Source organism: Zootoca vivipara, chromosome 7, assembly GCF_963506605.1.
Source record: "Zootoca vivipara chromosome 7, rZooViv1.1, whole genome shotgun sequence".
Lineage (NCBI taxonomy): Eukaryota > Metazoa > Chordata > Lepidosauria > Squamata > Lacertidae > Zootoca > Zootoca vivipara.
The window spans coordinates 65,535,082-65,549,088 of record NC_083282.1 but is presented as its reverse complement, the minus strand read 5'-3'; the positions used below and the strand labels follow the sequence as shown (position 1 = coordinate 65,549,088).

Here is a 14,007-nt window from a genome sequence, read left to right as displayed (position 1 = left end):
AGCAGCTTTCCCATTACATAGCAAGATAGAGCACGTGACACAGATATCAGATGGAATTTGCCATATGTCTACTGAACAGCTGAATGCCAAAATTGTGATCTCATTCTAAATGAATGAGGTAATTGTAGAACCTCGTTTGGATCAACTTTTTGCAAAAACCTGTTACAGTTAACACATGCTATCTTTTCTATATTAACCAAGAATAAAAAGTATTGCATCACTGTATTTCACAACACAAAATACCAAGAAATTCTTTTTCTACTACTGTACTAAGTTCAAACTACAAGCCCATAATTTTCTACAATCAGCATTAATTAAAGGGGGAGGGAGAGAAGAGTACTCACTGCATTAAAGCTTTTCTTAGAACGTCCCTTTGGTTTTTCTCTTTCTGCTTCCCAGATGGGTTGCTTTTTATCAACCGTTTCCCGTTTCACAAGGCCTTGAGACTCTTTATCTGATTCAGCAAAATACATTTAGAAAATATTACTCAAAAGTGTTTGAGACAAAATAGAAATGCTTTTAAAAGAGTTTAAATGGGGCTGTCATCCACTTAAAGAATTCTCAAGTGATTAAATTGTGTGAATATTAATTTATTAAATCTGCAAGTTAGGTAAAAACAAAGAGAAAGGGGAAAGGGAATAGGTTCTTCTAAGATGGTGCCCACCACCTACTTACAATTTGCTTATTTTTTTTAACAGAAGTTGCATTTTAAAAAACCAACCGTCTCAGCAATGTATTTTCTCTTGTTAAAGGTCATCAGGTTCATAAATTTCAAAGCTTTATTTTAAAATAAAGATTTTGCTTCAAAGCCACCACAATTTTGGCAAATACTACATCCAAATGAATACCAGTCAAGCTATAACTTGGATGTTAAAAAGCAAATGCCCACTATTTTATTCCCCACCCCATTGATACACTTACCACTGTCAGGCTCAAGCTTTGGAGGGGTGGTTCCCATTCTACGTCTCAAATTGTGAGTTTTGGTTTCTGTAGCTTCCTCCAATTCAGTTTTAATATTAGTAGCCTAGAGGGGAGGGGAATTAAGCTTATTCTTTATTTATTCTTCCTTTTTGTTCAGTACAGAATTACCTGTCATGAGCTTATAATATGCAACAGCAGACCGCTCCTGGAATAGTTATTTGGATGTGTTCAAATGCATAGTCTTCCCCATAACTTATTTATCACAATAGTGAGATTATGCAAAGGTGAAAAGGAAGGGGTGCTTCTGACTCCTTCCTCAACTGCTGGCATTTGATTTTCTCTTATGGAAGCACAGTAACGACAATGCTGAGGAATGTTTCCCTGAAGTATCCAACACCTACAATTTAGTATTTTACTGATAAACTAGAAGAATGAAGGAAGTCCCATTCATAGACATTTTGTTCCCTACTAAAAGTAGGTAGGAGTTTCATGTGCTGATATTGCTCCTGCACAGCTGTGGGTGGATGCCTAAGTCAAAGTCAAGGCAATTCACACAATCCAGGCTAAAGCTGCATCCTAGACTATTCAGAAAGTTTAGATTCAGCTGCTTTAAAACAGATGTGCTAGTATATTATTAAAATTAAAACAACAACAACAACAATTGAGACAATTGATGTCACCTTTGGTGGTTCTCCAGAAAACTATAAAGTTTCAGGGATGCTACACTTAGTCTTTTCCTAAACTAGATTCTAGGAGGAATTCAAAAGAATGTTATGTTGCTTAAGGCCTCCGGTTTTAAAGGGCAACCCAAATTGTGCATGACTCAGGATTTCTGAATAGTCAGTATTTCTCAGCCTCAGTTTACTCAAAAGTGGAAATTATGACATATATTCTACAGCGCTGTTGTATAGATGACTACAAGAGATTCTAAACCCCAATGTGTATCAGAAATGTTATATGAATATAAACTGTAGTATTGAAGATGTCAACAGCTTCAGACAATACAAGGAAATGCTAGTGAAATCTAGACCCTAGTTTCAAATCCTTGTTAAATGGGAACCCTGATTATCCAGTTACTGTTAGTGCCAACACCAAGACTTCACTGTGGTTAAGGCTGAAAGATTTGTTCCCACAAGGAAAGGCAGTGTGACCCTACAGTGTGATCATAATCTCTTAACCACATTAAAGAGTATGTCTGCATCAGTCCATAAATAAAACTGTACAGTATGTGCTCCTCAGAACCATAGGCAGAGATGATGTGGAAATATTGGAACTGCTTTTTAATTTCTGGCAAGGAAAACAACTACTTCTGTGGCTTTGAATTATGGTCATTTAAGAAATCAATATATGAAAAGTCAATCCTACCTCTGCTTTCATGCGTTTTGCTCGACGAGCAGGTGGACAAGTTTCAGACAGCTGAACAGACTGTCTTTGAGGAATATCATGTGGTTTATATTCCTTGTCCTTTGAGCCACTGGTAATATCTGGCTTCTGAAGACACTAAAAAAACAAACAAAAGTGCTTTTTTCCCCTCTCTCTATTTCCTAACAAATATTTCACACTTTTTTTTAAAAAAAAAACAACCCAATGTAAAGTATTTTTAGTAGCTAAAATAAAAAACAACACATGATCATATTCACTACAGATGGACTGGAATGACAAAGCTGTACTTTCTAAAATGATTTAATAATTGCAAATTTATTTGAAAATAAATCTGTTACAAGTTTCCTGTTCTATATAGCATTCCAACAGTAACTGCAGAAGTAAATCTGGATCCAACAATCTGGCAGTTTTGCAGTGGTGGAGACAAATGACAGTGGATAGAAGAAAAGTAGATTGCGATCATTTACATCCAAGGTACTCTGCAAGGGACCTGCAATGTAATTCCTGACAATTTTACCATTTCTGTGGATTGCTATTGATAATAACATTTGAGTTTTCTGGGCAGTGGGAAGAAAATACCAAATCTGCTATGAAAATACTGAAGTATTACATGGTTTTGTCACCCTTCATTCCTAGAAAGAAGGATAGTGTACATTTATTCCCTAGCATGCACATTTTATTGTCACAACAATGCTGTGAGATAAGGTTAGGAATAGAGTGGTGACTAGCCCAAGGTCTCGCAAGGAGTGTCATGAAAGAGCAAGGAATCTGAAATTGGGTCAGTCCTGGTACAACATATTAACTGCAACCCTCCAACCACTGGCTCTCAGGTAGGCACAAATCATTAAATGTTTTACTGAAGAAGCAAAGAACACAAGTACAGTGGTGCTTCGCTAGGCGAATTTAATTCGTTCCGACGGTCAATTCATCCAACGAAAAATTCGTCTTGCGAGGCACCATTTCCCATAGGAATGCATTAAAAGTTAATTAATGCGTTCCTATGGGCTCCAGGGGACTGGCGGAAGTGGCGGCACTTGCTCACTTGGCTTGCCGGAAGGCAGGCAGGCAGGCGGTAACAGCCACAGAGCTGTCCTTGCTGTCGGCGGCAGGGGGAGAGGAATGAAGGAAGAGAAAGGGCAACTTTCTCTTCCTTCGTTCCTCTCCCCCTGCTGCTGAGTGTGCACGGATACCGGGGTTCGGAGAAGCGCTTGCGCAGCACTTCTCCGAACCCCGGGATCTGTCCTTGCTGTCAGTGGCAGGGGGAGAGAAACGAAGGAAGAGAAAGCAGCCCTTTCTCTCCCTTCGTTCCTCTCCCCCTGCCACTGACAGCAAGGACAGATCCCGGGATCTGTCCTTGCTGTCAGTGATGGGGGGAGAGGAACGAACGGAGAGAAAGCAGCCCTTTCGTTCCTCTCCCCCCCACCGCAGAGTCAAATGCTGGCTCTGCCGGGCGGGGGGGAGGGAGAAGCGGAGATCCGATCCGATCCTCCGCTTCTCCCTCCCTCCGCCCGACAGAGTCAAATGCCGGCTCTGTTGGGCGGGGGGAGGGAGAAGCGGAGGACCAATCCAATCCTCCGCTTCTCCCTCCCCCTGCCCAACAGAGCCTAAGTGCGGCGGTGCGAAAGGGGAAGACAGGCGGCAAAAAGCCCGCGGCTGTGCGGGGGCTTTCGCACTGCCGCGCTTCGGCTCCGTCCCCTGGAGCTGAAGTGCGGCGGTGTGAAAGCGAAAAGCCCCCGCCACCTGGCACACAGCTGCTTGCCTTCGCAGACCCCACACCGCCGCACTTCGGCTCCGTCCCCCAGAGCCGAAGTGCGGCAGTGTGGGGGCGTTTTGCCGCCTGCCTTCCCCAAGCCAAGGGGAAGGCAGGCGGTAAAAAGCCCTGGCAATTTTTCGCTACACGCTGGACTTTGCAATTGGAGGTTCATTTTTCTATGGCCACGCTTCGCAAGACGAAGCGGTGGCCATAGAAAACCTCGTCGTCTTGCGAGGCAACCTCCAATCGCAAAATCCATTCGTCTAGCGAAAAATTCGTCTTACAGGGCATTCGTTAAGTGAGGCACCACTGTAGTTACCAAACATACATGTTTACTGCTGGGGGGCGAGAACAATATTCATATTCATATATTTATTTCATTAAATTTATACACCGCTTGATGTAGAAAATACACTTTTTCTCCATGCCCACTTTTTTTTGAAAAAATTATTGACTGCTATTCTAATGAAGGGAAATATAAAGTCAATGTACATGTACCTGTTCCCCCAGCAGGATTAACAGCAGATTTGCAGCAGGGGGAGATTAAACAGAGTGTTGCTTTTTCCAGTATTAAAAAAAAGAACTGCACATCTGTTCTGACAGCAAGGTGCCATTGTCATAAAAAGCTAAACCTGAATTCTTTGCAGATTCAACAGAGACACAATGAGAAACAGTTCTCAACCTTTTGATCATTCCTCTTCTGCCAGCTGTGCATTGAAATATGTTTCCTAGCAAATCTACAACTGAACTTACAAATCTACAATTGAACTTAAGTGTTGCCTGATCAAAATGTGGTACATAGGTAAACACCACATGGTGGTAGCACAGGGATGTCCAGACAAGGGAAAAACCAAAATGGCCTGGATGCACCGAAAGTTCTCTCTCTGCCTGACCATGTACTTTTAAATAAACAGAATTTTAATCATGCACCAAACTACTTATATAAACCTCTACATGCACAAAATGGCTTTTAACTCCCCCCCCCCAACAGCTTTCAAGAATTCAAAAATTCAAAAGTTACAGAAGCACTAATAAAACAAAATTCCATAGCAGGTTGTCAATTCTCATCACAATGCTAATTGTTCTCCTGAGAAAGATTTAGACTTCAAACAAAAAGCTATGAAGATACAAGTAATAGACAGGGGAGCAGAATAATCATAGCTGCTAAAGAATCATTTTGCATCCAACAAACAGCACTTTGCTTGAAGGGTAGAAGCTTTACATATGAAAAAAATAAATCTTAAGTAAATAACTGCAAGCCTAGGGCTTGCCGATCAGGCCAGCGGTTTGAATCCCTGTGATGGGGTGAGCTCCCGTTCCTCCGTCCCTGCTCCTGCCAACCTAGCAGTTCAAAAGCATGTCAAAGTGCAAGTAGATAAATAGGCACCGCTCCAGCGGGAAGGTAACAGTGTTTCCGTGCGCTGCTCTGGTTTGCCAGAAGTGGCTTAGTCATGCTGGCCACATGACTCGGAAGCTATCCATGACTGGACCTAATGGTCAGGGGTCCCTTTACCTTTATACAACAACAAACACCACAATACTCCATAATATCACAAATATGCTTAAAAATGAATGCAGGCTATTAATAAGAGTCAACTAATTTTTTATACAGCATTTGCCTCCAGTTCTCCCTCTCTGTATTATACACTAACACACAATCACTGAATACAGGAAATAATGTCTGAGTTAGGCAATGAACACGCCACACTAAAGTAACATGCTTTTACAGAAACATTATTGAAAAGCATATAATTGAAATGCTGTGCCCAAAACACAGATTTGCACAATTCTTTGATGCACTTCACAGAATATAGAACTATTTTGCACAGGTGGATATAGAGGAAGCACCTAAAACAGCTTAGAAGAGAAACAGGAAAGGATCATCATTTTAAAAAAAATGTTGAACATACCTTTTCCAGAACTGCATCATCCACTAAACACATCAGTTTGGAACAAATGTCTGGCGCCTATTGCAAGAGAGAGCTTGGAGAGTTACAATTTAAAGAACTGTGACCCTGTGAAGTCGGGTCACAAGTAGCTATTTGAAAGTCATTTCCTTCTAAGTGGTCCTTTTCTGAAAAGCTGCAAGTTTTCATTTCAGAAATATAAAGACACCTATACCAGGACTAGATTTTCAGTAAGTACATGGGCATTAAGACAGCCCTGTTTTAAGATGGGACTAAAATATCCTCTTCTATAAGTTCCTATTACAATAACTATAAAAACCTGATTACACAAGGCCAAAGCAGCAGATCTTCATAAGATGCTACCATGACTATATAGCCTTTAGAGCAAAACACAAACTGCAATGATTTACTGGCTTCTACTGGACAGAGAATAGGAATGTACTAACAAAGATAATGGCAGAAACACTAAAATCAAATTTTTGATACAAAAATCTAGTATTTTCCCTTCAAAGGTTTTGTCCTTGCATCATTAGCATTTTTATAAATTAATAACAAAAAAATTCAGAACTTGGGGGGGGAGGGGGGAACCACATACTGTATATACTTAATTGAGAAAAATAAGTTTTTATTTACAACCTACAATATACCATTATGGTTATTTAGTGGAAACAAAAGAATCTACTTTTTTTGGTTTAATTAAACTCTTTTAGCTCAGCAGCAGCTATGTTTCAGTTGGCCTATTACAGTCACCCCAGAATGAGGTGGTTCTATGCATGATGTGCAAACACAGCCACTGTAAGTAAGCTTATGACACAAAGACCATCAAGTTTAAAGGGCCTGTCATATTGCATAATGGGATAAAATTAGTAGCAACAGCTTTCTGCATGATCCTTGAATATGAAGACATCCCTGTTATTATAGACACAGTTAGAGTTTGACAGCTATTTTGATTACTACCATATACATCCATAGTCTTTACTGTGTAGACTAACTTAGTGAATAAGCACCACAGTGCCACATAGACCTACAGAGAGGTTAGTAAATGTCTTAAAAGACGAATTCTAAAAAGCAATACTATGGATATTTAGAATGACTTCTAATGTGCTATCAAATAGCACAACTGCTATGAAGAATGAACAAAGACTAATTCAAACTATGCTATGCGCAAGATGGGAGGTAATGCAAACACAGCCTTTTAATTGTGGTAAAGAAACATTGCACTAAAATGTGCAGCTTTCTTTGCAACTTCAGACTTCAGTTTAAAAGCCTATCCACCCTTCTGAATTTATATCAAACCAAATAATTTCAACTTGTTTTTCTTTTTTTAAAAGGAGAAAGAAAACAAGATCAGTATAAAAGAAAGGAATGAAAGGTACAGAGGAGTCTGTACAGACAGGGATACAACTTCTCTCCAATTCCAAAGTAAAAAATGCCTTTTAGCACACCAAACTAGTTTTAAAGCTAAAGTTACATATATAATTTGGATCTTTCCTTTTGCTCAAAATATTTTGTTCAATTATTTAGAAACTGCCAGAAGTGGTCTGTAAAACTCCTGTATTTGTGGGTAAGGGGGGGGACCCTTTATGATTTTCATTTGACAATAGAGACAGACAGAGAGGGGGAGGTGATTGGGAAATCAGCCTGGGTCATGAAGTTCTTCCCATTCTGTTTATTTATCTGATAAATTTCTACCCTCTGTTTTAGGGCTTGCAATAAACAATGTTAGAATAGAACTGACACACAGCATAACAAAAATAAGCATTAGATAAATTTGATGGGAATCAAAATCTAGACAGAATAAATATTTAGGACCCAATTAAAGAGTTCTAGGGAGAAGGAATTCTACAAGGGTAGGGACATCACTATATAGGCCATGTCCCTGGGACCTGGCTGCCTGAATAATGGGGCTGAGATAGGACTTTAGAAATCAGTACCATCACTTAGTCCAGAAACAAAAAGGTAAACCAACGCAACCAATACAAAATTGGTATTATATTATCTGCCTAATCCTCACAAGCAACCTGGCATCTGTTTCCAGACTGTCTTCAGAAACAACTCTACATACAGTAAATTACAGTAGTCTAGTCTGGATGTACCCAGTGCATGTGTAATGAGTTATTGGCCGTAAAAGAACTGCAGCTCAGTGAAATATAGTACAATATCTGCTTTGCAATCAGGAAGTCCCAAGTTCAATCCCCAGAAACTCCACATGGGGCTGGGATTGTCCCGTCAGAACCCCTGGAGAGCTGTTGCCAGCTGCTGTAGTTAAATGGCCCAATGACCTAAATATAGGACAGCTTCCTATGTTCCTATAGAACAGGCACCCCAAACTGCGGCCCTCCAGATGTTTTGGCCTACAACTCCCATGTTCCCTAGCTAACAGGACCAAGTGGTCGGGGAAGATGGGAATTGTAGTCCAAAACATCTGGAGGGCCGAAGTTTGGGGATGCCTGCTATAGATGGTCTAAAGTGGTCTTTGATCAGCTGGAGCCTATCCTTTCTACATAACATTTCTACTCTTTCAGTAAAACAGTGTCATGTCCTTTCAGACATACCAGCTTTCTATATACCAATTGCACAACTACCTCAGAAACTGCAGATAAACTTTAACCACTTTGGGGTCCAATAAAGTAAGAAACTTACTCCCATTCAGTGCAAGCTAGGGAAGGAACCCAAGCAGGCTAGAACTGCACAAATGTAAGCTAAGAAGATTACCACACTGAAAATGTGTACTGTAAAAAAAGTGCTGCATAGAGCCCTCAAAGTAACATACAGCTTTAGATGTGGTTCAAAAGCTAACTAACTACCTTGTTTCTAACTGTGAGGAAGGAACAAAGCAATCCAAACCACTTCCCTTCTACTAGGCAAGAATAGCCATTGTAAGTATCAACTTCTTGATCAAGCAAGAAGATAAAACCCTAAAAACAGCAGCTAATATACAACTATGACTTTGTGTTCAGTGAAACCTTAAAAAATTATATTAAAATTTCCATGACTCTGCTGTAGTAAGTCTTTTTTAGAACTCTAAAAACATTCACCAAAAAAGAAAATTGAAAGCAATGTTGAAACATTGGAGGACTCTTTCCCACAATGGATAAACAGTCAATTTGTAAAGAAGTTCACAATCTAGGCAAAGTAGTCAATACTCACCAGCAGACTAGCTCCAGTCTGAAATAAGTTGTAAGGGTAAAGAATGCGCTCATAATGAGCACGAATATGTGAGCCCACAGCTTTGCCAGGAGCAAACCCCATCTTGGTAGCTATTTTAGTCCATTTTCTGTCCTTACACACCAAGTCAAATCCACCTTCTTCTGCAACTAGCTGCAAATGAAAAGGATTGCACATCAAGATTTACAAATTTACAGGGTCATTTCCGACAAATATAACTCAGAAAACAAAACTGCTTAACTCCAGTGAGCAGGTGCTATCTTATAAATAAATGTCAGATCCAGAGGAAGTTATTACTTTAACACAATTACCTAGTGTGACAGACAAAAACAAAGCTTTGCGTAATTAATACAACTACTTAATCCCTGTTTGTCTAGATGCTACATTCTAAAATATTTAACAACTCAAGGGCCTTCAGGACCAAACAAGTCTACTTTTACTTGCTTACTACTGAAAATTAGCATAACTTCGGCCAAAAGACATGTGAAACTTACCCTATTAAGCTGGAATAAATCCAAAATCTTTCTTTCTACATGTGGAATTTTCAGTGTGCATCCCTGAAGTTCCCAAAACTTTGCAATCTGGTCCAGAAAATTCAGTTTTACGCGGGTCTGAGCCTGTTCGGAGTGTGGATTTATTATACAGTTTAGTTATTATTTTCAAGTACCAATTTTAATATTCTCCAATCTATTATGCATAATGAACAAAGAAAGTGAAAATAAAGGTGATTACTATTATCCTTTGATGCAAGCAGCAGTATAGAGGAAGAATCTGCTATGATTTAAGCAACCATGTACACCATCCAAATGGGAGTTCTTCTCGGTGCATGTAAAAACTACATCAGGCGGGACTTGAGCTCTACCTACCTGTAGCAAGCAGAATTTGCTGTTTTAAAAGTTCTGAATGTTCTAGAGCTCTAGTCCTTTCATGAAGCTAGGAGCACCATGTAGATTCCCATAGATGGGTGGAATCTATGGTGAGTGGGAGGACATTTGAGCAAAGTACCAGAAAGGAAATGTTTGTCATATGGATGAGAGCCTTGAGCCTTGCTCAGATTCTCTGACAGCACTGCTGAAAGGATGATGACTGGAGCTTTAAGGTGTTAGCTTTGAAGCTCATGCTCAAACCAGCTTGAAGTAATAACAATTCTGAGATTCCAACTTTTGTGTGTGTGTGTGCAAGAGCCCTTCTTATTACACCATTTAGAGAACACTTTCCAAGTGTTTTGATATATCCAAGGAAGAAGATGCCGGAGGTCAACATAGTATCAACTGGTGGGAGAAAGGCCCAACTTGATTGAGATACTTCCACTCAGTATTCATACATGCAGGTTCTGCCATGCTGGAACTGGATAATGAAGCTCTCCCTAAGTCAAGAGGTTGTCATGCAAAAGAAGTCCATTGGAATTCTATGCCCATCTCAGAAGACCATGGCCTTTAAGGCCAGTATGGGGCCACAAGGTGAATTGTACCCTCTCTTTTCTCATCTTCTTCAAGACTTGGGAGAGGAGTAGGAATGGGGTGAAGGCATAAAACATTCCTGGAGGTCACGGTGAGGACAGAACGATTGACTAAGGAGGTGAAGAGGTCCACCTGGACTGTCCCAAAAGCAGGACACAATTTTTCTAAACACCTCAAGATGAAGCATCCATTCTCCACAAAGGAGGTGTTCCCTGCTCAGCCAGATGGCTTGAGCATTTTCAATCCATTTGAAGTGCTTGACAGAAATGGAGTCCACGTGTTCTTCTACCCATAGGAGGTGCAATGTGGAGAAATGGATCTAATGCCACTCTGTGACTGTTGGTCTGTGACATTGCTGGTTAAGATTAGGATCACCCCCAAATGTCCCTTGGTTGCAAAGTGCTGGACTATGAAGCGGGCTGCCCTTCATTCCAAGTTGATGAGGAGAGTCTCTTCTGAGGACTAGGTGCCTTGGAGCATCCAGCTGCTGGAGAGAGGCCCTCAGTCTATCTGAGATGATGACTGTCCAAGGGTGTCGTCTGACAGGGAATCCCTGGTGAAGGGAGGATTTCTGAAACCACTGAAAAGAGTGACACACCAATCTTGGCAGGGAAATGAGGGTATGTCACTTGGCAGCTATGGAACTTCGATGAGAGAGCAGCAGCCACTGAAGAGGTCAAGAATATAGTATTGCCATGAGACCCAGAATTTGCACCATGAGGTCCACTCATGATTTTGACAGAACTGAGTGCACTGCCGCTTTGACCTTGCCTATCCTCTCTGGAGAAAAGGACATTGTTCCCACAATAGAGTCCATCAGGGCTCCCAGATGAAGAATGTGCTATGATGGAAGGCTTGAACCATGCAATCAGAAGAGGTCAAAAAAATGCTTCCACAGTAGCGAGACAGAATTTTAGACTGGGTTCATGAGAGAATTAACGCTGCCGAGCATTCAGAATTTTAAAACAGTGAATTCTACCTGCTACCACTAGGTGGCATTTAAGTCCCACCTGATGTCTTGCATGCACAGGAAAAGACTTCTGAACAAATGCAAATACTGTATAGCATTTTAATACATACTACAGAAATATATTTATTTAAATTACTCCTGCTTCTTTAAAATGACAAAAATAATAATCAACTGATATTTTTGGTAGATTGGAATGTAGGTAGTCAAAAGGAGCTTGCAGAATGAGCAGAACAAGCTTAATGACTGTTCAAAACAAAATAGCTGTCAAAACACCAACAAAGAGAAGTTTGGGTGTGTTATTTTGAAAATGCACCAACCGGCACTTCTGAAGCACCTCCACATCTCAACCACTGGAAAGGGATAGGCAGGACTCAATGTCACATAAAACATGTAACAGCCAAGATATTCAGAGGAAAAGTGGTAGAAATACAATCTAAGATTAACTTCTCCTGAAGTCCTTTCCAGATGAACCAGTAGTGTGGTTTTTCCGGGCTTATGAATTACCCCTTCTCCACATTTCTAGATCATTTGAAACTCTCCACTTTTCTGTATCTTATTTCCCATCTCACCCCCAACACGGATACAATTTTAGGATATCCTCATGTTCATTACAGTTAGATGAGGAGACCCTCTTGGTTGCGCTAAACTTTAGAGATGTGAATTTGGCAGTAACCAGGAAGAGGGCCTTCTCTGTAGCAGCACCTTCCCTATGGAACTATTTACAATACATCTTCTGCTAAGGCAGACCAACACTAGTGTGTTTCAGCACTCATAAAAAACATACCAACACCCCTAGGCTTTTGCTGATGTTTGATTCCACTATAGAGTGGATCTTTTATTTTCCTTGGATCACTTTTGTATTTTTAATTGTTCTTAATTGTTTAATCTGTTTATACCTTTGTAGACCATGAGATGCCAAATGAAAGAAAGCATAGAAATACTTAAATAATATATGCCCGGGAAGCTGAACATTAGGCAGAAAAATATGGTGTATACTTGCTCCAAAAAGACATCTTTAAAAGGTCAAAATGTTAGAGAAGCCAACCAGAGTGCTAGCAGCTGAGGCTCTCTGACTAGAATTTATGTATTTGTCAGGTCCTCAAACTGCTGAGGGAAAGGTAGCATTCTAGAACTTCTCTATCCAGCCTTACAGATCACAACCTAATGGTGGCTAATCACCACACCTGTTACCTCTTTTTGTCTGAAAAGGAGATCTGCTATTTTAATTAAAAATACTGCATTTTTCTCAACAGTTTTAGGCATCCAATCCATCAGCAGCCACTGGGAAGTATTTACGATTAGTTAATTCATTACCTCCAACTCATTCAGCCTTTGGATCCGTGGAGTAAAGTGAAGTTTATCAACATCACATGCAAATGGAGGCTGCCAATCCTAGGAAAGAGGGAAAAACAATTCAGTACAGAGAAGAGAATTGTTTGACAGACCAAAACTGATATACAATTTAAAAGATCTTGATCACTTTATTTTCAGATGTAGAAAAATCTAACAGAAAAATATAGTTCACATTTACTTCTTACTAGCATTAACTTTCATCCAGCTTTGCGGGGTAAGACACTTACTGCAGGCACATTTCTCATTGTGCAATTTACTCACACACATAACCACACACAAATTGTCAGCTGTGCAGCGTTCCCAAGTTTGAGCCAGTTACCACTTACTGATTTAGTAGTGGAAACAAAAACCACCTGCAGCATAAAATGGCCCAGAAAAGCATTGAATTTTGCTACTGGGGTGTGTTTATTACTCCAGCCAATTTAGTGGATTGGGGTAGTAAAACACTTCACTGTTTTTTCATAGACAAATGGTCATGGAAAGGTCAAGCAAATGTCAGTCGGTTGGCACAAACTATGTTTCTCTAACCAGGAAGAAGTTTTCTTGTAGGTTTCTAAATGGGGTAAGAAAAACATTCCAAAAAAACATTAAGGTTAATTCTCAGTTGTAATTTCTAGACATTTTACAGTATTTCCAGAGCATTTTTAAAATATAGTTTTTGCACTTTGGAATTGTTTGCAATTTAAAATAAAAATATTAGTTTCTTATTTATACAACATCCCATGAATATTGTTTCTGGCTCTGGGTGTTTGGGTTCTGCTGAGCACACTTCATCCAATACTACAAACACTAATATTATATGGGGTAAAAATGCTGCCTCACACCATACAGTGCAAATCTCATTGGCATTAGAAAATGCATGCCAAAAACCACTATTGCTGGAAATCTAGTCAAATACAGTAGAATGCTGTCATCACCTTTTTTAATCTTTTCAAACACTGGAATTAATCCAACAAGTCACTGCATGAGCAGAACAACTTTAGCTTGCATAATGGAACCTCTCATCCTTCTCTAACCACACACCACCCCGAAATCTGTTCCAGGGGAGGGCCCAAATCAGGTGTGGGTGGGCATGTGGAGAGAGGAGAGGAA

The 14,007-nt window shown here is 40.1% G+C and overlaps 1 protein-coding gene across 4 annotated transcripts in view; it reads right to left on the bottom strand.

Moving 5' to 3' along the window:
* Positions 1-14,007, bottom strand: part of KDM5B (lysine demethylase 5B) — a 54,286-nt gene that overhangs the window by 31,248 nt on the left and 9,031 nt on the right. For 2 of the 4 annotated variants that reach the window (XM_035121537.2, XM_035121538.2), the window contains exons 2-8: positions 12,877-12,954; positions 9,627-9,749; positions 9,115-9,285; positions 5,968-6,024; positions 2,287-2,421; positions 922-1,024; positions 345-454 (exon numbers count right to left, since the gene is read on the bottom strand). In XM_035121537.2, coding sequence (XP_034977428.2) covers positions 345-454; positions 922-1,024; positions 2,287-2,421; positions 5,968-6,024; positions 9,115-9,285; positions 9,627-9,749; positions 12,877-12,954 — 777 coding nt within the window. The remainder of the gene's footprint in view (positions 1-344; positions 455-921; positions 1,025-2,286; positions 2,422-5,967; positions 6,025-9,114; positions 9,286-9,626; positions 9,750-12,876; positions 12,955-14,007) is intronic. The other 2 variants (XM_035121539.2, XM_035121540.2) reach the window with 1 other exon arrangement.